The following is a 24,114-nucleotide window of genomic DNA, read 5'->3' as shown; positions in this document are numbered from 1 at the left end:
TGGGTAGGGCTGAGGAAGCCGGTGCGGCGCAGACTCGGTGGTCGGCGCCGGGCGGGGCACGCGACCACTTCCGCTTCCGGTCCGTCGCCTCTTTCGGTTGCTTCCCGTCCGCTTGGAGGCTCCCCTTCCCCGCCCGGCTCTCCGCGTCCCTCCCGGGCGCCGGGCGGCGGGGCCGTCGTGGTGCGGCCCTCCGTGCGTCCGCGCGTCCGCCCGAGCGCGTTCCCGCCTCCGCTGCCCGCGGCTCGGCGCGCGCCCCGCGACACCGAGGCCGAGCGGGGGCAGGGGGCTGCCCGCCATGACCCCCCGGAGTCCGGCGTGAGGGGGCCGAGGTGAGCGCGGGCCGGGGACGGGCCGGTCGCCTCCGCGGCCGTGGTGTCTCGGCGCCGGGTGGGCCTGCACCGCCCGCGTCTCCGCCTCCGGCGTCGGTCTCTGTCACCGCCGCGGCCTTGCCGGGCCGTGTCCGTCTGGCCGTCTGACCAAGCACGGTCCCCGCGGCGGTGCGCGCCTGGTGGGCACGGCTCCTACTCGCGTCTCGCGCGGGCGGCCGGGTCCGCGGTCACCAGGCGTCTCTCTGCGCTGTCCGCTGCCCTCGCGCCGCGGGCCCCTCTCCGCGGGCCGGCGGCTGGGGTTCGGGGGCTCGGGCCGCCCCTCCCCCAGGCCCCGGGTCTGGTGCTGGCGACTCGGGCTCCGGAGCCGGGCCCGCTGCCCGCTCGCCTGGATGTCCGGTGCCTCCTGGCCCCACCTCGCCGCGCCCGAGCCTCCAGCCTCGGGGTGTTCGCAGTCGCTGCTCCTCGGGCCGCTGCGCGCTTGGCGAGGGGGCCCCGGTGACGTGCCCGCCACTGTCCACTGTCCACTGTCCGGCAGGTAGAAAGCGTGTCATTGGCCGCGGGGTCTCAGTCCTGCCCGGTACGATGTCGGTCGTTTTGAGGGGCCGGCCCCCCTGGAGAATTTTGTCCTGCCCCCCCCCCCCCATTGAATGGAACGGTTCCCCCACTTTTTGTGGAGCTTAGTCTGGTGCTAAGCAGCGTGGTGGCGGGGGGACCTGAGTGAGCTGGTCGTGTGTTTCCTGATGCGCTTCGTTGCGAGCGCGCGGGGCCGGGGGGGGGGGGGGGGGGGGGCGGTCTTCCGATGCCCGATGCCCCCTCGTGGACGGGCTTGGGTTTCCTCTGAGAACAGCCGCCGGCCGGCCCTGGATGGGCCTGTCTCAGCCACCAGCGGGCCTGCCGGGCAGGGGTGTCTCCTGCGATTCCCGGCGGAGGTTGCTGGGAGCAGGTGGCCAGGATCGGACCCAGATTCCCCCCTCTCTCTGTGACATGCCGTCTTCCTTGTCTCAGGTTTGTCGGTCCCAGGTCACTGCTGCCCTGTGTGGTTCTGCTTTTCTCTCCCTGCCTCGCCGCCTCTCCGGGGCTCTGTACCCGAGTCCGGCTGGGCCCCTGCCCGTGTCACCGCGTCTGGGTAGCCCCCTGCCCGCGCTCCCTGTCCCTCTCCCTGTCTCGCTCATTCCCTTTCCTCTCGGTCTCCCCACTCCATCTCTCGTCCTGGTGTGTCTGGCTGTGGGCCACGGCCATCTCCCTTCTACTCTTCACATCTCTCCCCAGTGCCCGGGGCTCAGGTGGTGGGCGGGCTCTGCGGGTGTCTGTCATGGGTTGCGGAAGCGATGGGTGGTGGTGGTCAGAGCCAGGCTGCTCCCAGCTAGGCCTGCGTCCTGGGCCTCGGTTTCCCCCCCGTGAGGTGCCCGTGAGTCACGGGCTCGCGAGGATTCATTGAGTTGCTGTGTGTCCAGCACTTAGAGGCGCGCCGGGCGCGGGGTCAGGGCCGGGGAGGGGCTGCTGGGCTGTCCCCGTTGCCGAGTCTCGCCCTTCCCATTCTTTCCCGGCAGCCTGGTCTCCACTGGAAGGTATGACTTCTGGGGCCCGGGCGGCCTTGGCTGAAACCCTTAACCTCCACTGGCCCGAGGCAGGCGCCTGTGAGAACACAGCTGCCCTGAGGTGTTATCTGGCTCCCAGTGAGGCCGCAGCCCAGGGCTGAGCCCGGCCTTATCTCTCCTCCCGAGCCTCCAGCATCGCCTCTCACTCCCTTCCCGCTCCTCCGCCTCCTCCGCCTCCGCCTCCTCCGTGCCTGTCCTCGCGTCTGCCTCGGATTCTGCCCCTCCACTCTGCTCCGGGGGTGTTTCCTGCCCTCCCCCTGCCCTTCCTTCCAGTTTATTGAAAGGCTCTTCCGGGCCAGCCCCTCTGATGGGAAAAGCAGTGTCCAGACAGAGAGGCCTCTGCCCCCCGGCTGGTGGGGGCGCCTCAGCCCCAGAGACATGAGTACAGAGTCACCAGGCGAAGGTGCCCCCACGAGGCCCTCCCAGCAGAGGCCTTGGCGTTTGCTGTTTAAGGTCTGGGACGTGGCGCCCTGGGCGAGAGTGGGAGTGACCGGTGACTAGGGACGGAGGGCAGGTGACCAGCTCCGGACACTGCCCGCACGGGCAGCCTGCCTCCCGCGCCCTGGTCCGCACAGCTCCCTGGGTTACCAGTGGGGCCCCATTTTACAGAGAAGAAAACTGAGGTGCGGGAGTCCTCAGCCCACCCAGGTGGCGGGCCAGGAAGTGCTGGCTGGGTGTGTCCTGGGCCGTGGTCTGTCACTGCTCGCTCTGCCTCGGTGAGCAGGGGCCCCGAGCCGGAAGGAGCTGGGCACATTTGAGGAACCGAAATGGACGGGGTGACTGAAATGGAGGGGGGCGAGGGCCACAGCCTCCGCGGTCACTGAGGACCCCGTCCTTCCCGCGGCTCGCAGGGGCCCACGAGGGTTCGGGCTGGGCGCCCCGGTCCCGCGTGTGTTTCTAAGGCGCCTCCTCTCCTCAGATGCGGTGACCTGCCAGCCCGGCGGCGGCCTCGCTCCTGCAGTTGCCCCCTCTGCCCACGCCCCGGGGGGCCCGCCCCTGGCGCCACCACCGGCCACCATGTCGACCTCGTCGCTGCGGCGCCAGATGAAAAACATCGTCCACAACTACTCGGAGGCCGAGATCAAGGTCCGCGAGGCCACGAGCAACGACCCCTGGGGCCCGTCCAGCTCGCTCATGTCTGAGATCGCCGACCTCACCTACAACGTCGTCGCCTTCTCGGAGATCATGAGCATGATCTGGAAGCGACTCAACGACCACGGCAAGAACTGGCGGCACGTGTACAAGGTCAGTGCCCGCGGCGGGGGGCTCCGGACAGGCTGCGGCCGACCCCGTTCCTGGAGGAGCCGGAGTCTCCCTCTTCCTGTAAGATCGCTCTCGCTTCGTGGCCACGAACATGACGGCTCAGGAATTTGATTTTAACGTATTTCTGAGGACGTGGCCACTCCCTCCGGGAGTCACACACCTGGGAGGCCTGAGCAGGTGCATAATGTCCGTCCCTCTGCACCAGTCCAGTGCCCTCCCAGAGCCACGTCCGCAGCCTCTGTCTTCCTGCGGGGCCCTGTCTGTGTGTCTGAGCACCGGGCAGCACGGGGGGGGGGGGGGGGGGGTGCGGGGGGGGGGGGGGCGGGCGGCCACGGCCGGATCTCAGGCGCTTACATGGCGTATGCCCTTGTGGGAAACGGAGCCGTACATTAGCGTGGTTTTACCGTGTGCCGTTTACACCCACTTTTCATAGGGAAACGAGGCTGAGTCCCAGAGATGAGACCCTGTGGGGACAGAAAGGATCTGTCACTGTTTTTAACGAGCGCGCACAGTCTGTGTGTGGGCTGGCCTGCTCGGCGGGACCAGCTGCACAAACACGGCTGCCTTCGGCGTTCGTGCGTTGCCATGTTGTGGGGCTGGGATTTCTGGGTGGAAGGACGCGTGGATGTGCCACTTGGATCAATGTGGCTGCAGTGCCGTCCACGCGAGCGGCCTGTTGACTCGCCCAGTGGTGCAGGCAGGCACCCTCCCCAGGGACCGGCCAGACCGACCGCCGGCAGCGCTCGAGCTGGGCTCCCGTGTGCTGCTCTGGGTAAAGAAGGGGGCGGGGGCTTGGGTTGGCGGCCAGGCCCCACTGCCGGCCGTGCGGCCTCGGGCCAGTCCCTGGACCTCCCGCGTGGGAGGGTCCAGCCCAGGAGTGTGGAGGGGCCCCCTGTTGTCGTTTCCTCGGGAACCGTGGGTGCGGGCCTGGGGCCTGCGCGGGCCGGGCTGTCCGCTGGAGGCAGGGCCGGTTCCCCGTTGAGACGGACTGAGGCCTGGGGGTCAGTGTCACAGAGCAGGGAGGTCGGTGGGCGTGGCAGCCGCATGGCCACCTGGCGTTTACCTGTGAGCATCTCACCTGCTTCCCGACAGACCAAGACTGGGTGAGCGGTTCGCTCGACTCATCGTTGAGTCAGTTTTTGGTCATTTCCGGGCGAGCCTTTGCATGCAGGTGACAGAGGGCCAGGGCCGGGAGGGCCGAGTCCAGGAGCGCAGCTGGGGGACGGGGCTGGGCCTGGAGGGATGCCCTGAGTCCCGAGGCAGGGAACGGTGGAGGCGCTTCCCGTCTCCATGTTCCAGGAGAGGAAACCGAGGCACAAAGAGGCTGGGCCCCGGTGTGCTGACACTCCGGCGGGAGCCCCCGAGCCCCCTCTTGACTCGGCTGTGCCAGCTGCCTGGTCCCAGGAATGCGCATCCGGGCAGCCAGCGACGGCCCAGGGCCAATCCGGCCCTGCCTGTTGGTGGATAAAGCTTTGTCGGCTGAGGCCGGCCTCTGGGTGCGCAGTGTGTCCGTTCTGTGGGGCCCAGCGGTGTGGTCGGGACAGGACCGCACGTGCTGGCCAGAAAGCTGGCGTGTTCCCCTCTGGCTCCTCCTGGAGCCCCGGGCGGCCGGCCTGGCTGCTTCCAGAGGGAACGGACTGTTGGACCAGCTAGTTGCCCGCTTTTAAGGCACGTCCCCACTTCCCATTGAGGCCCAGGGCGGGAGTGTGCAACCTGGCTCGCTCCTGCAGGTGTGCGCACCTGCGCGGCCACCGCCCCGGCACAGGCCCTGCCCTGTCTGCTGAGAAGATTGTCCTGGAACGTCTCACAGCGGTTCTGGTGTCAGCTCCCACGCTCCCCGCCGGGCGGGAGGTTGACGAGTGTGGCGGCCATTCCCACGACCACATGGCGGGTACCGGGGAACCTGTCGCCCCCGCGGGTGGGGTGGGTGTGGGGGTGGGTGGGTGTTTGGGTTATTTCCGGGTTCACTGTCTTTTCACCGCAATCCCCAAGTCCCCGAGCTCTGGAAATGAGCACTTTCAGGGTTCGTTCGCACAGGGTGCGCCCAGGACTGAGGCGAGGCTGTTTGCCTGGCCTTTCTCGGTCCCGTGACGCGTGAGCGGGGGCCCCCGCCAGGGGGCTGTGTCGCGTGTGGGGAGCAGGGCCGGCAGGGTGGGAGCCCGCCTCCCGCAGGGGTGACTTGTCCTTTCCTTTCTCCTCCAACGCGCAAACGCCTGGAGGGCCAGTTAAAGACTAACCTCCGCCTGCAGAGGCAAACACTGCGACACGCCTTCGGGCAGCCTGCCAGGCCCAGCCTGGCTCCCGGTCAGTGCCCGGCCGTGCTCCCGCGGAGGTCACAGGTTCGGTGCCCGGCCCTCCCGCGGCTCCTCCCTGGGCGGGTTTGGGGGCTCTGGGCAGCGCGTTCTAAGATGTGCCCGTCTCCGAGGGAGGCCGCCACGGGGGTGTCTGGCTCCCCAGGCCACAGGCTCCAGGACTACAAAGGCCTGCCCGTTCCCTCCCCCCTTTTAATTTAACTTGAAAAGTCAATTTGTTGTCATATCATAAAGTGCAGAGGCACCAAAGGCTGTTCCTCCCCCTGCCAGCCTGTTGGTGTGAAGTTTCACACTTGCAGTTGTGGCTGCTCTACACCAGCCACCTATAGAGACCGAGGCCTGGAGACTAGAGACCACAGTCTGCAGCGGAAGGCAGTGTGTTGGTCTGGGGGAGGGGGCACTAGAGAAAGCAGTGTGACAGGGGCGGGGGGGAGAGGAGGGGACGCAGTGTGGCTGGCTCGGGTCTGTGGGAACGGGCTCTGGTGGTGGGGAGCGAGGCCTGGCACGGACGGGCAGTCATCTGCCTCCGTACCCTTTAGATTTGCGTTTCACAGAAGCGGCTGGGTCCGGGCCTCTGCGAGGCCAGGGGGCTGGGTGACGGCCGCTGCGGCCCTTACGGACGTGCACGGAGCTCCCAGGGCACGCCACCGACCCCTTCGAAGTCTGGAGTTGGGGGCATTAAGCGCCTTCCCAGGGCTGTCAGCGTCGTCACCCCAGGCAGACACCCTGCCCATGGCGTCAGCCCGGCCCCCGGTGCTGGCCACCCTGCTCTGAGCTGCATCCGCGCCCTGCGTGCGGGGTCAGCTGGGCTCCTGGTGCTGCTGTCACTCCGGCACCTGTGTGGTCAGGCTCAGCGGGGGCGGCACGGTCAGCCCCGCCTTCCCCTCAGGCTGTGGTCCGGCATCCTGTGGACAGGCCGGGGGCTGGCGCTGGGACCCGAGTGACCGCCGTGTCCCCCCGCAGGCCATGACGCTGATGGAGTACCTCATCAAGACGGGCTCGGAGCGCGTGTCGCAGCAGTGCAAGGAGAACATGTACGCCGTGCAGACGCTCAAGGACTTCCAGTACGTGGACCGCGACGGCAAGGACCAGGGCGTCAACGTGCGGGAGAAGGCGAAGCAGCTGGTGGCCCTGCTGCGCGACGAGGACCGGCTGCGGGAGGAGCGGGCCCACGCGCTCAAGACCAAGGAGAAGCTGGCGCAGACCGCCACGGGTGAGCCGTGGCCCCCTGCCGGGCCCCTCCCGCTGCTCCTGGCCCTCCTCGCCGCGCTCACCCCCACATGCCAGCTGAGCGGTGTCCTGTGCGCAGCCTGGGCCTTGGAGAGGGCTGGGTGCCCGCAGTCCTGTCCGTGCCCGTGCCCAGGAGGAGAGAATGCCGCCGCCGCCGGAGGAGAGGGGAGAGGGCTCCCCAAGCCCCGTGGTCAGGGACAGCCCCGTGGTCAGGGACAGCCCCGGGGGAGGGCACACCCTCTGTGCAGCCTGGCCTGGGAGGAGCAGGCGTCGCCGAGGCCCCAGAGGCCGTGTGAGGCACAGGCCAGTGGTGGCTGGGGAGCAGCTGGAGGCAGAACCTGCCGTGGAACTCTAGGAAGGGGGTGGGGTGAGCGAGCTCGGTTTGGGGTGGTGACCTGCATTGGGAAAGAGGGACTGGGGCGTCTGCGTGTGGCCCCCAGCGTAGGGCACATCTCGGGGCGCTTTCCGTTTGACCTGGCGGGGGCGGGAGGCGTTGTGTCCTGGGCAGGCGGGCGTCACCGCTGCAACCACTGCAGAAACGGCGGCGCCAGCGCGGTGGGCCACACGGCACAGACAGTTGGTGTCGCTGGGACGTTGACCTGGCGGGGCCGGGGCTCGGGGACCCAAGGGGCCAGGCAGTTCCAGGCGATGGGGAGGCGGTGCCTACGGACAACGGGGTGCAGAGTTCTCTGTGAGCAGTGGCAGGAGGAGGCGCCTGGGCCTGCGGGAAGGACCAGATACCGGGGAGCCATGACCGCCGCCTGCCCGCGGGAGCCTGGCGTGTGGGGAGGGCTGGGCGTTCTGCTCGGACCTGCCACCTTACTCTCCGTCCAGCACCCACTCGGAGGTCAGGGCCATGCCCAGGCCACGGGGGGCGGGGGCGGGGGGTGCGCTCCGGGCAGGGGAGGTGGGCTCTCAGTGTCCGCTGGGCCTCAGGGCTGCCTCCTCCTGCCACGCGCAGGCGTCAGTCTTAGACCTTGAGGTTTCGGTTGTGTGTGCTTTTCTCAGCGACTTGAGATATTATTCATCTTTGGGTTTTTTTCCTCCCAACCCCTTAAAACAATGAAACCCTTTCTTGGCTGACGGGCTGACGGGCTGGCGAAGGCTGGGCCAGCGTGGCCGCGGCCCGGTTTGCTGACCCGAGCGCTGGGCACCGTGAGGGCTGGGCCAGGAGCGGGTCCCACAGGGCTGACGGCCCGGAGCTGAGGGGCGTTGCTGTCCTGGTGCCTCTACTTCTCCACAGGCAGGGGCTCGGCCTTGGGCTGGGGCCGGGGGGCTGGGGAGCCCAGGTGGGGCCTGGTCAGCTCAGCTCCTGGCCGCCTGCCCCAGCCCCTCCCGTCTCTCCATCCTTCCTTCGTCTGTGACTCGGGCAGGTGTTGTGCCTCCCTGATGCCCACGGTCCTTAGCTGTCGGCCAGCCCCGGACAGCGAGGCCTGGCCCCCCTGGGGCGAGCTCAGGTTCCCCAGGTCCCCCCTCACCTGCAGGGCTGTGCTTCCCTGACCTGTCCCCCTGGGGCTGCTGGGCCTGCGGGAGCTCGGCTCAGGCCCCTCCCCCACTCCTGCGCCCCAGATGGGTTCAGGGCGGCTGGGCTGGAAGAGGAGGTGGGGGCTCACCTGTCTTCTCTGTCTCACTGCACCCCGCTCCCCCCAGCCTCCTCTGCAGCAGTGGGCGCGGGGGCCCCGCCCGAGGCCGAGCAGGCCTGGCCGCAGAGCAGCGGGGAGGAGGAGCTGCAGCTGCAGCTGGCCTTGGCCATGAGCAAGGAGGAGGCAGACCAGGTACCCAGCGGCGGGCGCGGGGCGGGCGCGGGCGCGGCAGGGTTTGACTTTGGTTCTGCCATCCCATCTCCATGCCTCCCCTCGCCCGCCTGCCCGCTGTCTCTCCCTGCCTCTGTTCACCGCGGACCCTGTGCTCTGCCTCCGTCCCTCCTCACTCCGTCATGGGCTCCCCTCCCGGCTCCCTTCCCCTCTCCTTCCCTCCCTTCCCCTCTCCTTCCCTCCCTTCCCCGCTCCTTCCCTCTCCCTCCTCACCCTGGAGGCTTGTCCTCCTCTGGCTCTGCCTGCCCCTCCCCAGTTTGGGGACTATTTCTCCGTGTCTTTGGCTCTGTCTGACCCGGCTCTTTGTCTCCGTCTGTCTGTCTGTTTCTCTATCTGTATCTTAGTCTCTCTTGCTGTGTCTCTGTCTGCCTCCTCTCTCCCCCTCTCTCTCTCTCCCTCTCTCTCTCTCTCTCTCTCTCTCTCTCTCCCTCCCCCCCCCCTCTCTCTCTCTCTCTTCCCCCCCCCCCTCTCTCTCTCTCTCTCTCTCTCTCTCTCTCTCTCTCTCTCTCGGCCGCCTCCCCCGCCGCCCCTCACACTGTCTCTCCCCCAGCCCCCGTCCTGCGGCCCCGAGGATGACGTCCAGCTCCAGCTGGCCCTTAGTTTGAGCCGAGAGGAGCACGATAAGGTCAGAGAGCCTCCCCGCCCGCCCGCAGGCCCTGGGACCCGCCCCGGTCCCCCGCCTCGATCTGCCCCGCCCTCGCCAGCCGGAGGCTGGCACCGCAGCATCTGTAGCCGTGGACCTGGTGTGGGACGGAACCCCGTGACCCCGTGACCCCGCTCAGGTGTCAGACAGACAGACAGCGAGGGCCTCTCCCTCCGGCATCCGGGCCTGTCACCTCCTCCCCGCAGACCTGTGCTTCCCGCCCTCCGGCAGTGTCCTCCCCCGCCTGCCCGCCCGCGACCTGTCCACCCATCCCACACGTCCGCATCCCATTTTAATTTCCGTCACCTCGTCCGGGGGAGAGGGTGCGGGTTCCGGCCACTCAGACTGACCTTCCCTGCCGCCTGCCTTCGTGGTCCAAACAGGAGGAGCGGATCCGCCGGGGGGATGACCTGAGGCTGCAGATGGCCATAGAGGAGAGCAAGCGGGAGACCGGGGGCCAGGAGGAGGTGAGTGTGGGGAGGTGAGTGGGGAGGAGGTGTGGGCCCTGCCCTGGGTGCACGGGGCATGTGTCCCAGCTGCCTGTCCTGTGGCCTCGCACTGTGTGCGTCCCCGGTGTCTTCACAGCAAGGCCACCCTCCCAGGCCGTGGCTTTGGGTCACGAGGCTGGTCCTGGCTCCCAGGGCGGGGACAGAGCCCGGCCAGTGAGGGCGGACAGCTCCTGGCTGGGTGGCCCACACTCTTGCCAGTGCTCCCGCTCAGCTCAGCGTCCCCGGGACTGGGACCGACGACGCACAGCCCCGGCCACCACGGCACCCGGCCACAGGCCTCCGTGCTGCCTTCTCCGTGCTGCTTGCGGCCTGGGGGTGGTCACCTCCACATCCCAGGACAGGGCTCTTGTCGCCCGAGTCCAGCCAGGACGCGGGACCTGTGGGGGAGGGAGTGCAGCGCGGGGAAGCCTGGAGCGGGCAGTGGCGTGGAGGCGCTGGCCCAAGTCCGGTGCACTTGGGGTGCACCGGTCAGCGGGCGTGGTGCTGGGCGTGGGCGTCTGCCGCTGTCCTCATTTGTCCGGGGGCGGGGGGGATGCGGGGTGGGAAGGGTGTAGGGAGGGCCGGGTGCTGGGCTCAGGTACCAGGATCAGGGGTGCTGGCCTCGTCCCGTCTGGGTGCTGTCTTCCCCTCAGTCCTCTGTCCTGCTCACCCCTCCCCCCTTTCTCTGCAGTCGTCCCTCATGGATCTCGCTGATGTCTTTACGGCCCCGGCTCCTCCGACGGCCTCGGACCCCTGGGGGGGCCCAGCACCCATGGCCACTGCCATCCCCACAGCCACCCCTGCCTCGGACCCTTGGGGGGGACCTCCTGTTCCTCCAGCTGCTGATCCCTGGGGTGGCCCGGCCCCTACCCCGGCCTCTGGGGACCCCTGGAGGCCTGCTGCCCCTGCGGGGCCCCCGGCTGACCCTTGGGGTGGGACCCAGGCCCCTGCAGCTGGAGAGGGGCCCACCCCTGACCCATGGGGGAGCTCAGACGGTGAGTGCCAGCCCCGGCCCCGGGCGCAGTCCTGGGCATGAGGTGGCTCCGAGGAGACAGCCTAGTGGGGGGTTGGGGGGGCGGAGGCGGCCGGAAGGTCACGGGGAGGCTGGTGGACACAGGGGAGGTCTTCCTGGCTGGACACTGAGCCTGATGCGGGGAGGGGCTGGGCCTGGCGCAGAGGGGTGAGGGCAGGGGGCCTGGAGCCACAGATTCGAGGGGACAACCCCCATCTGCCACAGGTGGGCCCAGCCCCTCACGCACCTCCTTCTCACCAGGTGGGGCCCTGGTCGGTGGGCCCCCAGCTGCTGATCCCTGGGCCCCAGCCCCGGCCTTCTCGGACCCCTGGGGGGGGTCACCTGCCAAGCCCAGCACCAACGGCACTGCAGGTACTGGGCGGGCGCTGGGCGGGCGCAGTTTCGAGTGAAGAGTCGCCTGATCCCTGCGCAGGGAGGGGCGGGAGGGCGGCCCCGGGAGCCGAGTGTCCCTCCCGACCCCCATGGCCCTGTGACCCCCACAGTGGTCGGGGGCTTTGACGCAGAGCCTGACGAGTTCTCTGACTTTGACCGACTACGCACAGCCCTGCCGACCTCAGGGAGCAGCACAGGTGAGCGCCCGCCGTGCCCGCCCCCCGTGGCCCCTACCCCGTCCGTGCCTGCTCCCCGAGGCCCGCCCAGGCAGGGTCAGAGTTGGCGGGTGTGCAGCCTGGCCAGGCCCAGGGCCCATCTTGTATAAAAACAGCTTTATTTATTGAATCTAACTGACCGTCCCCATCCCCATCTTCAACAACAAACGTTAGCTGTGTCGTGAGATGATTTCAGGCTTAGAGGAAAGTGGGACAACAGCATAGAGAGGTTCCTTCCTCGGGCTCAGCCCGGCCTCTGGCCTCCCTGCCCCGGGGTTCTCCCAGGTGCCTCCCTGTGTGCCCTGCGCAGCCCTCCCTCACCTGCCCTGCCCCTCCCCCTCCCCCCGCCTGGGGGCAGGTAGCACCGTGTTCCCGCAGTCTGTCTGTGGCCCCTGTGGTCCCTCTTGCAGTGAAGCGGGGCCCCTGGGGCTCCCGGGTGCCTGTCTCAGCACTAGATGGGGTTCCTGAGTCAGCTTTTACACCAGACGGCCAAGGACGCGGCCCCCAGCCCGCCTGCCCTCCGGCCCCCGCGTGTGGGCCCAGCAGGCTCTGCTCTGGAGGTCGCCACGTGGTGTCCCCTGCCCTGGGCCTGGGGCCTGGCTCTGCCGCTCCACCCTGTGCCCTCTGCCCTCCCAGGGGAGCTGCAGCTGCTGGCCGGGGAGGTGCCCGCCCGCAGCCCCGGGGCCTTCGACATGAGTGGGGTCGAGGGCTCTCTGGCCGAGGCTGTGGGGAGCCCCCCGCCCAAGGCTGCCCCGACCCCCACGCCGCCCACACGGAAGACGCCGGAGTCATTCCTGGGGCCCAACGCAGCCCTTGTGGACCTGGACTCCCTGGTGACTCGGCCGGGCCCCACGCTGCCCGGAGCCAAGGCCTCCAACCCCTTCCTGCCCAGCGGTGAGTGGCCTCGGAGCCGGGGTGCCGGGGCCCCTCCCTCGGGCAGGAACAGGGGTGCTGGGCCCCCCGTGGGCAGGGGGGTGGGGGGCCCCTCCCGCAGGCAGGCCCTGACTGCGCTGTGCGCCTCTCTTCTCCCGCAGGAGCCCCGGCCACCGGCCCCTCCGTCACCAACCCCTTCCAGCCCGCGCCCCCTGCGACGCTCACTCTGAACCAGCTCCGGCTCAGCCCCGGGCCCCCGGTCCCGGGGGCACCACCGACATACATCTCTCCCCTGGGCGGGGGCCCAGGCCTGCCCCCCATCCTGCCCCCGGGTCCCCCGGCCCCCAACACTAACCCCTTCCTCCTATAAGCCGGGCTGGGGCTTGGCCTGGCCAGCCCCGCCGCTGCCTGGGACACCAGTGTTGAGTGCATGTGAAGCGGGCCCAGCGCCCTCCCTCCGGGGGCCACTCACACTACACCTCTTCACCCACCGCCGCCCCAGAAACCACCTGGGGGATGGGGAGGTGCCGGCCAGAGGAGAACCCCGTCCGTGGCATTAGAAGGAGGGACAGCAGGCCCCGTCCCCCTCCTCCCGCTCCTGACTGGCCCCTTGATCAGTGTTGAGCCTCCTCCCCGCACACCCTCGGTGAATCCTTGGTGATGATTTTGGCAACTTCGGGAATAAATGGCAATTCTCATGGGCGTGGCTCCCACGGTTCCCATCCGTCCTTCACGTGGCCCTTCACCTGGAGGCCCAGGGTGTGGGGGCAGCACCCCTGGTTTCTGACCTTCTGGAGCTGGGGGGGGGGTGGGGGGTGCAGGGCCAGGTGTCCCGCCTCCACAGCCTTTGTTCTTGCCTGGAGACAACTTGGCACAGGTGAGGGGACGGGTGCAGAGCAGTCACAGGCCGAGGGAGCGGCTGAGCTGGCCGGGGTGGCCTGTGCCCCCAGAGGGGGGCAGCAGGGGAGCGGCGTGGGTGAAGGCCCTGCGGCTCGCTAGGTTGATGGGATGGGCTGGCAGGGCCATGGGGACAGGCCTGGGCTGTGGAGCCCTCAGGCGGCTGCTTCAGGGCCTGGTGCTGGGAGTGTCTCCTGGGCCTGGGGAGGCGGGGCGCCTGGGGCTGCTGCCGAGTGGGCGGGGCCCGGTGAGGGGGAGTGGGGGGCCTCCTGGGCACTGCTTGCCTGGAGCTGCCTTCCAGTCTTTAAAGAAGTCGGCCTCTACTCCAAGGTTGCAGGTTCGATCCTGGGTCAGGGCGCATAGAAGCAGCCAATGAATGTGTTAACAAGTAGGACAGCAGCCCTGGCCAGTTGGCTCAGTGGATAGAGCGTCGGTCTGGGCACTGAAGGGTCCCGGGTTCGATTCCCAGTCAGGGGCACATGCCTGGGTTGCAGGCTCGACCCCCTGTGGGGGGTGTGCAGGAGGCAGCCGATCCATGGTTCTCTCCCTCTCTGAAATCAATAAAAATATATTTAAAAAATAAGTAGGACAATAAATCAACCTCTCCCTTCCCCTCTCTAAAACCAATAAAAGTTTAAATAGGGAAGGCAGTGAAATAAAGCGAACTGTGGTCTCTCTGCGTGTTTGTCTCCGGGGAGGAGGGCAGGACCCGGCCCAGGCAGGTCTGCAAAGCTGCCGCCTCCCGGAGCCTGTGCAGGAGATTCCAGAACATTCCGGCCTCCGCTTCCCACTGGAGCTGCCACGGGGGTCCCGACCCATCCCTGCCCCGAGGCCCGAGCACCGGGCTGGCAGGGGGCAGGTCCCTCCTGGGTGTTGGAGGGCCATTCCTGCCTCGCTGGTTCACTGCCGCTTCACGTGCCTCCCTTTTCCTTCCATTTCGTCTCCAGGGCCCGCGCGGGTCAGATGTCGGGCTTGGGGTCAGGCCACCCGGCCTTTACGGGCTGTGAAGGGTCGCGGGGGTGCGGTTCTGCCCAGGGCGGCCCCTGTCCAGACGGCGGGAGTGGACAGGCGCCCGCCGAGGGGCGGGGCTGCGGGGCCACCGGGGTTCAGGCCCGGGGCGGGCGCTGTGCGGTCTGCGGCCGGCAGGGGGCGCCCGAGACCAGCCCAGTCTCCGGCCGGCGCCTGGGAGCTCGGTCTCCAGGCGGCCGGGCGGTCCCGGGGCGCGGCCCACGCACCGGCCCCCGCGCCTGCTCCACAGCCTCTCGGCCGCAGCCTTCCCGCGTGCGGGGGCTCTTCTGCGGGGGCTCCTTTCAGGTGTTCAGTCCTCAAACCCCGCCCCCCGCCCCCCACGTTGGGCCGAGGCAGCGCCTCCCCACTCGGGCTGCTTGTCAGTAAAGCCAGTGGACACAGCCACACCTGTGGATTCCGAGCCGCCACCCGCCGCCCGATTGTGCCTCTGGCCCGGGACAACCACACTCCCCATGTGCTGACATGCTTTCCCCCCGAATTTTTAAAAAATATATATTTTATTGATTTTTTACAGAGAGGAAGGGAGAGAGATGTAGAGTTAGAAACATCCATGAGAGAGAAACATCGATCAGCTGCCTCCTGCATACCCCCAACTGGGGATGTGCCCGCAACCAAGGTACATGCCCTTGATCAGACTCGAACCTGGGACCCTTGAGTCTGCAGGCCGACGCTCTATCCACTGAGCCACACCGGTCAGGGCAGGGTCGTGTGTGTTTTAATCCACAGCCCATGATTTGCATTATTTATTTATCCTTTCATAGAGAGGGCAAGAAACATCAGGTTGCCTTCCTGATGGGCCCCCACTAGGGATCGAACAAGGGGCTCGGGGGTACAAGAGGGCAGGCAACCACCTGGGTAACTGGAGGGGCCCCGCCCCTGTGTTGTACCTGTTCACAGGGGGCTGGTTCCTACATTAGAGGGAAAACCCATGAGCCCGTTGGGCCACATCTAGCATTTTATTTCGTCTCTAACCTCCTCTTCATACCAACTTCAAAGAAAAAAGCGAAGCGTTTGGCCCTGGATCTGCAAGTTCAGAACAAGTTTATTAGCTAATCAGATAGCAGTCCCAAACGGCACCACCGAAACCGCACCGCACCGGGAGACTCATTTCCGCTCGGCCTTCAGGGACTCGCCACGGTTTTCTGCTGCAACTCGTGGCGCACGGGTCACAGGCAGGCACGCCGGTCGCGGTGAGCGGGTGAGCGCGCAGGTAGCCCGTGTCCGTGTCCCCGGACCGCCCCCCCCCCCCCCCCCCCCCCCGGGACTCAGGGACAGAGGGCCAGCCAGCTCTCATCATCCCCTGTGCAATCCGCAGGCCCGAAAAAGGGGCGCAGGGGCTCCTCGGCCGAAATGGCGGGGAACGTGAACACGTGAGACCCATCGGCCATGTGGTAGAAGGAGAAGGTCCCCATCTCCACGTCCAGGAAGAGGCCCAGGCGGCGCAGGCGGGGCTGGACCGTGAGCCCCAAGGCGGGCTCGGTGCCGGCGATGAACTGGTTCCCGTCCTTGCAGCTCACGGTCCAGAAGCCGAGCTCCGCGGACAGAACCACCTCGCCCTGCCGGGGAGCCGACTCCCGGCAGAGGCCCAGGTTCCACTGCCGGCTGCGCCCCACGTCCACCTCCCAGTAGTGGCGACCGGAGGTGAAGCGGGGAGAGCCCAGGACACAGGGGGAGTCGTTGAATCTCCCAGGGTGGGCTCGGCGCCCCTGTGGGAGATCCCCGATGCGGACCCGCTGCAGGTCCTCGGAGATGGTGAGGTAGTTGTGGGCGGTGTCCACGTCCAAGGTCATGTCCACTGTGGAGAGAGAAAGGCTGGACTCAGCAGGTGCATGCCCTGCCCCCCCCCCCCTACCTGGCCACTGCCAAGGCCCCCACACCTTCCTGTCTGCAGTGGGCATTTTCCTGGGGAGATTTCCCTGGCCCCAGATACAACAGAATTTTATGTACAGGAGGAATGATTATAATTGAGGAGCTAGTCTTTGTCCATCGTAGGTATTCTCTTGACATTAAGTGATCCAACTCAGTAAGGACTTCTCTCTCTCTTCTTTAATATATATATATATATATATATATATATATATATATATATATATATATATATATATATATATATATATATATATAATTGTTTTCAGGAAGGGAGAAGGAGAGAGAGATAGAAACATCAACGATGAGAGAGAATCATGGATGGGCTGCCTCCTGCATGCCCCCTACAGGGGATGGAGCTGCAACCCAGGCATGTGCCCTGACCAGGAATTGAACTGTGACGTCCTGATTCATAGGTCAACGCTCAACCACTGAGCCACACAGGCTGGGCTAAAAAAATTTTTTTTATTGATTTCAGAGAGGAATGGAGAGGGAGAGAGAGAAAGAAACATCAATGAGAGGGAATCACTGCCTCCTGCACGCCCCCCACTGGGGGACCAAGCCAGCAACCTGAGAATCTGCCCCGACTGGCAATCAAACCCTGACCTCCGTTCATAGGTCGATGCCCAACCACTGAGCCACCTGGGCTGGGTGGGATTTCTTTCCTCTTTAGTAAGGAATACACACGAAAAATAGACCACGAGTGCCATTTGTTCTCAAAATTATCATACAGCCCGGCAAGGGGCCCTGATCAATGATTCTCCCTCATCATGGATGTTTCTCTCTCCCTCTCCTTTCCTTTCGGAAATCAATAAAAAAAATTATCATGCAGATTATCACAAATTTCAAGGGATGGAAAATATTTTACTTCTTGCAGAATGATATTGATGTTAAACATTAAAGCTTTCTCTGATCTCTTCTTTTAAAAAATATTTTTTTACTGACTTCAGAAAGGAAAGGGAGAGATAGAAACATCAATGATGAGAGACAATCAGCCAATCATTGATTGGCTGCCTTCAATCCCCAACGCCCCACACATGCGCCCTGACCGGGAATCAAACCTGGGACCCTTCAGTCTGCAGGCCGAGGCTCTATCCACTGAGGAACACTGGCGAGGGCTTACCCTGTCTTGATAAACACAGTTACCTTCCTCACTTGCTGTTGGTGACTAGGCCATGGCGCTTTACTGCAGTAACAATGAACAGGGAACAGGAGAGGCTCAGAGTCTGACATGAGGATGTGTCAGAACCTCAGCAGCAACCTGGACCCAGACCCGATGGGGGCGGAAGGAGACAGCCTGCGCGGCCCGGCCTCCTGCTCCGACCCTCTCGCTGGGCAGGGAGAGCGGGCGTCCTCACAGGACCCGCGCAGGGAGCCCGCGCAGCCTCAGACATGAACCCTGCCCCCCACAGACCAATGGCTATGTTGTTGTTTGCTTTCTTTCCTTTTAAATGAAAAAAAAACAAATGTTTTTATTGGTTTTTAGAGAGAGAAAAGGAGAGGGAGAGGTAGAGAATTAGCCATGAGAGAAACATGCATTGGCTGCCTCCTGCGCGCCCCCTACTGGGGATTGAGACCCCACACCCCTGTCTCAGGCACTGTTTTAATTGGGTGGATGGTGTTAATCCTCACCCCAGGATCTTTTTTCCATTGCTTTTTAGAGTGCAAGGTAGGGAGGGAGTGGGGGGGGGGAGAGAGAGAGAGAGAGAGAGAGAGAGAGAGAGAGAGAGAGAGAGAGAGAGAGGAGGAGAGAGAGAGAGAGAGAGAGAGAGAGAGAGAGAGAGAGAGAGAGAAGCATTGATGTAGGTCTACTGGCTGCCTTCAGAGGGGCTGGGACAGTGTTGGCGGAGGGAGCCCTCAGCCCAGGTGGGTGCCCTTGAAGGGAATCTGAATCCCGCCCCTTGGGCTGGTGCTCCGCTCAGTGAGCCCCACCGGCTGGGGCTCTGTTTAAATGTTTGAATTAATTTATTTTTCATCGTGATCGAACTTGGGGACTGAAGGGTCCCCAGGCCGACGCTCTTTCCACTGAGCCAAACTGGCTATTACATGTCCACTGTAACTTAAAGGTAAATAGAAAAGATACTTAAAAAAATTTCCTTGCCCTGGCTGGTGTTTCTCAGTGGGTAGAGCGTCGGCCTGCGGACTGAAGGGTCCCGGGTTAGATTCTGGACAAGGACACCTGCCCAGGTTGCAGGCTCGATCCTCAGTGGGGGGCGTGCAGGAGGCAGCCGATCCATGATTCTCATCATTGATGCTTCTCTCTCTCTCCCCTCTCCCTTCCTCTCTGAAATCAATAAAACAATATTTTTAAAAATTTTCTTAAAAACACAGGAACAATAACAAGACTCGGGTAGTCCGTTGTCTGTAACATCCAGTCCACGCAAAATCAGGTTTCTGTCTGTGCCCGTCTCCAGTGGGGCGACTGGGACTATTGGGGAGCCCAGGTCTAGGGCGACACGGCGTTATATTTCCCTAAAAACCTACAGCCGGTTGTCATGTAGACTCTCGGGCAAGAATGAACATTCCAGGTGCGGCCGCCAGGGGAGGCCCGCCTGTCGCGGGGCCTCTGAGAAACTGCCTTCCCTCAGGGCCGGGGTAGGGCGCCCAGAGGTCTCACCGTGGAACTTGCGAATCTTGGGGTCCATCTGCAAGACGGATGTCAGCTGGGGCTCCATCGCCTTGGCCTTGGCCGCCAGACTGCACAGCACTCTGTTGGGCTTGATGTCGGCCGTCTGAGAAACTTTGGAGCAGTTGAAGCACTGCACCCCCTGGCCGCCCGGCTCCTTGGGCAGGGCGCGCAGGCACCGGCGGCAGCAGATGTAGCCGCATTTGAGGTTCACGGGGTCCTCAAAGTACGTGAGGCAGACGGGGCAGCGGGCGGCTTCCTTAAAGTGCTGGGCCATGGCCGCCGCCTGGGCGGTAAGAGGGGGGGAGCCGCGGTGAGCCTCTCTTGAGGGAGAGGGACTCATGGGTCCCCGGACGCCTCCTCTTTCTAGGATAGACATTTGCAACCAGGACCCCTGGGTGAGGAGGATGCAATCGAAGGGCCAATAGAAATGGCTCCAAGCCCTGAACTTCTGAGGTGCAACACGCTGGTTGGGGTGGGGCTTAGCCACAGTGAAATGCGTGCAGCCTAAGATTTTGAAGACCAGAAGGAAAGGTGCGCTCTCTCCTGCATGCCCCCCCCCCCCCAAACTGATTCCCTGTTGGAAGGATCTACACCTGCCTGTCAGGAGAAAATTAGCGTTTAATTTTTATTTAGGCTTCCACGCTTCCCCATGTGTTGGGAATCAAACCCGAGTCCCTTGGGAGGGAGGGCAGCTGCTCTAACCACTAAGCAAACCCAGCCGGACCTGGGTCGCTTTCCTTATTCTTTGCTTATGGGGCTACTAGAACATGAGTTTACAACGACACTTCGGGGTCCCCTGATAGATCCAGTGGGAAGTGCTGGCTGAGACCTGAAATCCTCCGCGTCTCCCCGCTGCCCCCGCCCCACCCTGGATGGGGTGGAAACCCACCGCAGAACCCGAGAGGCGGAGGAAGTCGGTGGGGGACACGCCACGCACCGCCTCAGAGTCCGCCAAGCTCGGACCTGATGATCAAATTCTTACTCCCACCTGGTCCTGAACCGCGGAGTCCTGCCTGCCGCTCCCATCAGAGGTCCCTGTCCCTCGGTGTCCACGCCATGCCTGGCCTTGAGTTGGCCCCAGACAGCACCTGCTGAATCCATAGGTCCCTCCATTCCCAAGACCTTCTGTAGACATTTGAAAGTGAAAACGAAATCCCCTCAGATTGACTCACCTCTCAGACACTAAATCCTCTTCTGGCCTCTGGCTACTTCACTTGAAGGCTCAGTTGTGGAGTGAGGTCGACCAGCAAGCCAGCCGGTTTTATTGGGCAAGTAGCTCCACCCACCTCACACACTTCCTGTCGGTTACACCTAATTCCGTCAGATGTTGATGAAAATAATGGGATTTTCTCAGGTCAGAGAGATTACCAGGGACAAAGGAAGTGATTGTATACAGAAGTTATTTTTAAACTAACATGAACAAAATATTGCCGTGTATTCATTCTACATTAGATCTTAAATATTAACTCTGTCAATCCATTAGATTTAGGATTGAAATGAAAGACGGTCCTCATTATTAATCCTTCTAAAATGGCCTGGCTGGTTTGGCTCAGTGGATAGAGCGTCGGCCTGCGGACTGAAGAGTCCTGGGTTCGATTCTGGTCAAGGGCATATCCTGGGGTTTCCGGCTCCATCCCCAGTAGGGGGTGTGCAGGAGGCAGCCGATCCATGATTCTCTCTCATCATGGATGTTTCTATCTCCCTCTCCCTTCCTCTCTGAAATCAATAAAAATATAAAAAATAAAATAAAATGAGTGAGATTAGGTTTTTTTTTTTGTTTGTGTGTGTTTTAGTTTTTTTGTTTTTGGTTTGTTTTTTTGGCTAGTTTTAAATGGCTTTAATTAAAAAAATTATATTTATTGTTGAGATATTACAAATGTCCTCTTTTGTTCTCCCACTGACTCCTTCAAGCCCTCACCTGCCCCCTGAGGCCCTCACCACCCCATTTTCTGTGTCCATGGGTTACGCATACAAGTTCTTTGGTTAATCTCTTCCTACCCATCCACTCATTAAAAATGAGCCCTGCCCTAACTGGTTTGGCTCAGTGGATAGAGCGTTGGCCTGCAGACTGAATGGTCCCAGGTTCGGTTCCGGTCAAGGGCATGTACCTTGGTTTCAGGCACATCCCCAGTAGGGAGTGTGCAGGAGGCAGCTGGTCGATGTTTCTCTCTCATGGATGTTTCTAACTCTCTATCCCTCTCCCTTCCTCTCTGTAAAAAATCAATGGAGAAAATATCCTCCAGTGAGGATCAACAACAAAATAAATGTTAATATTCTCAGTGTTTACATGTGAAAGCTCTTGAACATCTGAAACTGAAGAAAAGCTTGAATTGCTTTTCCTCTGATACAAGGTCCTCTCTTGGGAAATAAAAATATTCTCTTTCAATAGTAAAATCTAATCCTTTTGAATGTTCGTGACTCATTTGCCTAAAACACATTTGGAACCAGCTCTAGTGGGCTCAGTTCCTCAGAGTATTGTCTCATACATCAAAGGCTGCAGATTCGATTCTAAGTCAGGGCATATACCTAGGTTTGGGGTTCAATCCCCAGTTGGGGCGCATACGGGGGCAACTGACCGATATTTCTCTCTTTCTCTCTTCCTCTCTCTTTAAAAATCAATAAAAACATATCCTTGGGTGAGGATTAAAAAAACTTAAAAAAAATCATTGACATATCCACCCCTCCCAAATGATTTTTAGAGAGAGTGGAAGGGAGGGAAGAAGGAAGAATAGAGAGAGAGAGAGAGAGAGAGAGAGAGAGAGAGAGAGAGATGATTGGTAGTGCCTCTGTTGCCTTTGGGGTGCAAGATTGAACCTGCAACCCAGATATGTGCCCTTGGTTGGGAATTGAACCTGAGACCCATTGGTGCTCGGACCAATGCTCTAACCACTGAATTACACTGGCCATAGCTCATTGGTTGATTGTTGACCTATGAACTAGGAGGTCACCATTTGATTCCTGGTCAGGGCACCTGCCTGGGTTGTGGGTTTGATTTCCAGTGGAGGCAGCCAATCCATGATTCTCTCTCATCATTGATGTTTCTATCTCTCGCTCCCTTCCTTTCTGAAATCAATAAAAATATATTGGAAAAAAAGAATTAACCAATGAAAGCATAAATAAGTAGAACAACAAATCAATGTTTCTCTCTCAATCAATCAATCAATAAAAAAAATCTCGGTAAGAGTATCAATCTCATGTTCAGTGTTCCTACCTCAATTACCAAAAAAAAAAAAAAAAAAAAAAAAAAAAGATTCACAAATTCTAGCTTCTGCCCTTCCCATCCAGAGCTTGTTATCCAAGAATAGTCATTGAATAGTCATGAGTAATCAGTCATTGACATCCTCCTTATGCACGAAGGCTGCGTTCTAGGTGCTGCTATGAGATGTACAAGATAACATCTCAGCCCGACCCGCGTGGCTCAGTGGTTGATCATGACCTATGAACCAGGAGGTCACAGTTCAATTCTCGGTCAGGGCACATGCCCGGGTTGTGGGCTCAGTCCCCAGTGTGGGGTTTGCAGCAGGTAGACGATCAATGATTCTCTCTCATCATTGATGTTTCTTTCTCTCCCTCTCCTTTCCTTTCCTCTCTAACATATATATATATATTTTTCTGTCGGGAAGTGTAGAGTATGGGGAAAGCAGACCCTCATGTTATGAGCAGAGTGGCCCGTCACTGGCGGTGGGAGAAGACTGTTTGCTGAAGCCCAGAGCTTAATGATGTCAGAGAGCGAGAATCTATTGGTAGTGCATGGGGATATGCCGGGGGGAAGATCCTTCACACCTGACACAAGCTGCAACAGTTTCACATCATCCACCGAGACGCATCAATCAAGAGTCACGCTGGCCAATGGGAGGGGAGTGATTCCACAGCCAATCAGAGGGCAGGCACGGCCTTATAGTCTTGGCGCCCACAGATGCTCTCTGATGGGGACCAGCCTGGAGGACCAGCCGCCGGATTGGGTGAGGATGCCTTCTTTCGAACCTTCCTCTCTCTCTCTCTCTCTCTCTCTCTCTCTCTCTCTCTCTCTCTCTCCCTCCCTCTCCTCTTCTCAGCACTTCCTGCAGGTCTAGAGTGCATAAAGAACGAGGTAGCGGGCACCCAAAAGAACCAAGTCCTGCCCCTTCATTGTGGGAAGGATGCTCTAAGGGGAAACGCGTTTACATTCAAGCAGAGATCGTACACCCAGCACTTCTCTTGAAATCTCTGTGTTTCCAGTGCTGAACTGGGTGAGAGAACAGGACCGAGGCTTCCTAGTATTTTTCAAATGGAATCGGAGCCCTGGCCGGGTAGCTCAGATGCTAAGAGCGACCTCCCCATACGCCAAGGTTGCAAGTTTGATTCCCCGGCACATACAAGAGTCAACCGATGAATGTATAAATAAGTGGGGCAACAAATCTCTCTCTCTCTCTCAGACCAATAAATTAAAAAAATAAATAAAATGAAACAAAATTGAATCGGAGACAGAGTTGGAAGACCTTGGGTAGCAGAACTAAGGAGAAATGATGAAGATCCCCAAAGCCAAAGTCTGAGACTTGGTTAGTCTCTCAGTTCTGATTGTGAGATTCACGGAACCTGGGGAGACAATGAGAACCAGGTCCGGGCGATTACAGAGGGAGGGGCAGGCAGGCAAACGGGAGGTTTGAGTGTGAGACTTGCTGTCTTGGTCATTGAGAGGGTGATTGTTCCAGCTCCTAATCTTTCACCATCGGAAGTTCCAGTGGGCCCGCATTTTACTCCGAATCACATGTAAATGGTAATGTGGCTGCTGCCGGTCGGGCGTGGCCGCAGAAGTGGAGGGAGAGGGGGTGGGTCAGGTGCTGTGAGTTGTGGAGACAGAGGCAGGTTGTGCCCAGATGGTGCGTGAGTGGTTAGGGTGTTTCCAGGGGGTTGCCCATGTCTGGACCCTGCAGTGTGCGGGGCGGGTGTTAACCTGCTGCATCCGAAAGGGCTTCAGGGGACATGCGCACTGGGTTCAGATTTCAGGTAGAAAAGCAAGGAGAGAGGAATGTTTAGAGAAAAGCCTATGACACAAGCTTTTTAAATTGTGGTAAAATACCCATAAAACAAAGTTTCCTATTTTAACCGTTAAAATGTATTTATTTATTTATTTATGCGAGAGAGAGAGAGAGAGAGAGAGAGAGAAGCACTGATTTGTTGTTCCACTCCTCCATGCATTCGTTGGTTGCTTCTCGTATGTCTGGAGATCGAGCCCACAACCCAGGCATGTGCCCTTGACCGGAATCGAACGAACCCAGGACCCTTCAGTCCGCAGGCTGATGCTCTATCCACTGAGCAACACCGGCCAGGGCCCTCCTCACTCTTTATTTCCATCTCCTAGAGCAGTGATGGCGAACCTTTTGAGCTCGGCGTGTCAGCATTTTGAAAAACCCTAACTTAACGCTGGTGCCGTGTCACAGATAGAAATTTTTTGATATTTGCAACCATAGCAAAACAAAGATTTCTATTTTTGATATTTATTTTATATATTTAAATGCCAGTTAACAAAGAAAAATCAGCCAA

At 61.4% G+C, this 24,114-nt stretch overlaps 2 protein-coding genes across 5 annotated transcripts; one reads left to right on the top strand and one right to left on the bottom strand.

Moving 5' to 3' along the window:
- Nucleotides 1–187: 187 nt before the first annotated feature.
- Nucleotides 188–12,872, top strand: EPN1 (epsin 1). Of its 4 annotated transcripts, none has more exons than XM_059665001.1 (11): nt 188–329; nt 2,847–3,172; nt 6,466–6,715; nt 8,383–8,507; nt 9,097–9,171; nt 9,573–9,656; nt 10,369–10,672; nt 10,951–11,061; nt 11,193–11,279; nt 11,934–12,191; nt 12,332–12,872. In XM_059665001.1, exons 2-11 carry the CDS (start codon nt 2,945–2,947, stop codon nt 12,538–12,540), a joined length of 1,731 nt encoding a protein of 576 aa, XP_059520984.1. In that variant the 5' UTR covers nt 188–329; nt 2,847–2,944; the 3' UTR covers nt 12,541–12,872. The 4 variants fall into 4 exon arrangements, with proteins under 4 accessions (XP_059520984.1, XP_059520983.1, XP_059520986.1 ...); XM_059665000.1 differs by having other exon boundaries at nt 10,915–11,061; XM_059665003.1 differs by lacking the exon at nt 9,097–9,171.
- Nucleotides 12,873–15,022: 2,150 nt separating this feature from the next.
- On the bottom strand, nt 15,023–19,826 carry RFPL4A (ret finger protein like 4A). Its single transcript, XM_059665686.1, has 3 exons — nt 19,764–19,826; nt 18,580–18,874; nt 15,023–15,891 (listed from the first exon to the last, which is right to left on the bottom strand). The coding sequence occupies exons 2-3, from the start codon at nt 18,863–18,865 to the stop codon at nt 15,362–15,364; spliced, it is 816 nt and encodes a 271-aa protein (XP_059521669.1). The 5' UTR covers nt 18,866–18,874; nt 19,764–19,826; the 3' UTR covers nt 15,023–15,361.
- Nucleotides 19,827–24,114: the final 4,288 nt, after the last annotated feature.

This window comes from Myotis daubentonii, chromosome 15 (genome assembly GCF_963259705.1).
Source record: "Myotis daubentonii chromosome 15, mMyoDau2.1, whole genome shotgun sequence".
Lineage (NCBI taxonomy): Eukaryota > Metazoa > Chordata > Mammalia > Chiroptera > Vespertilionidae > Myotis > Myotis daubentonii.
This window is presented reverse-complemented; position numbering and strand designations above follow the sequence as displayed.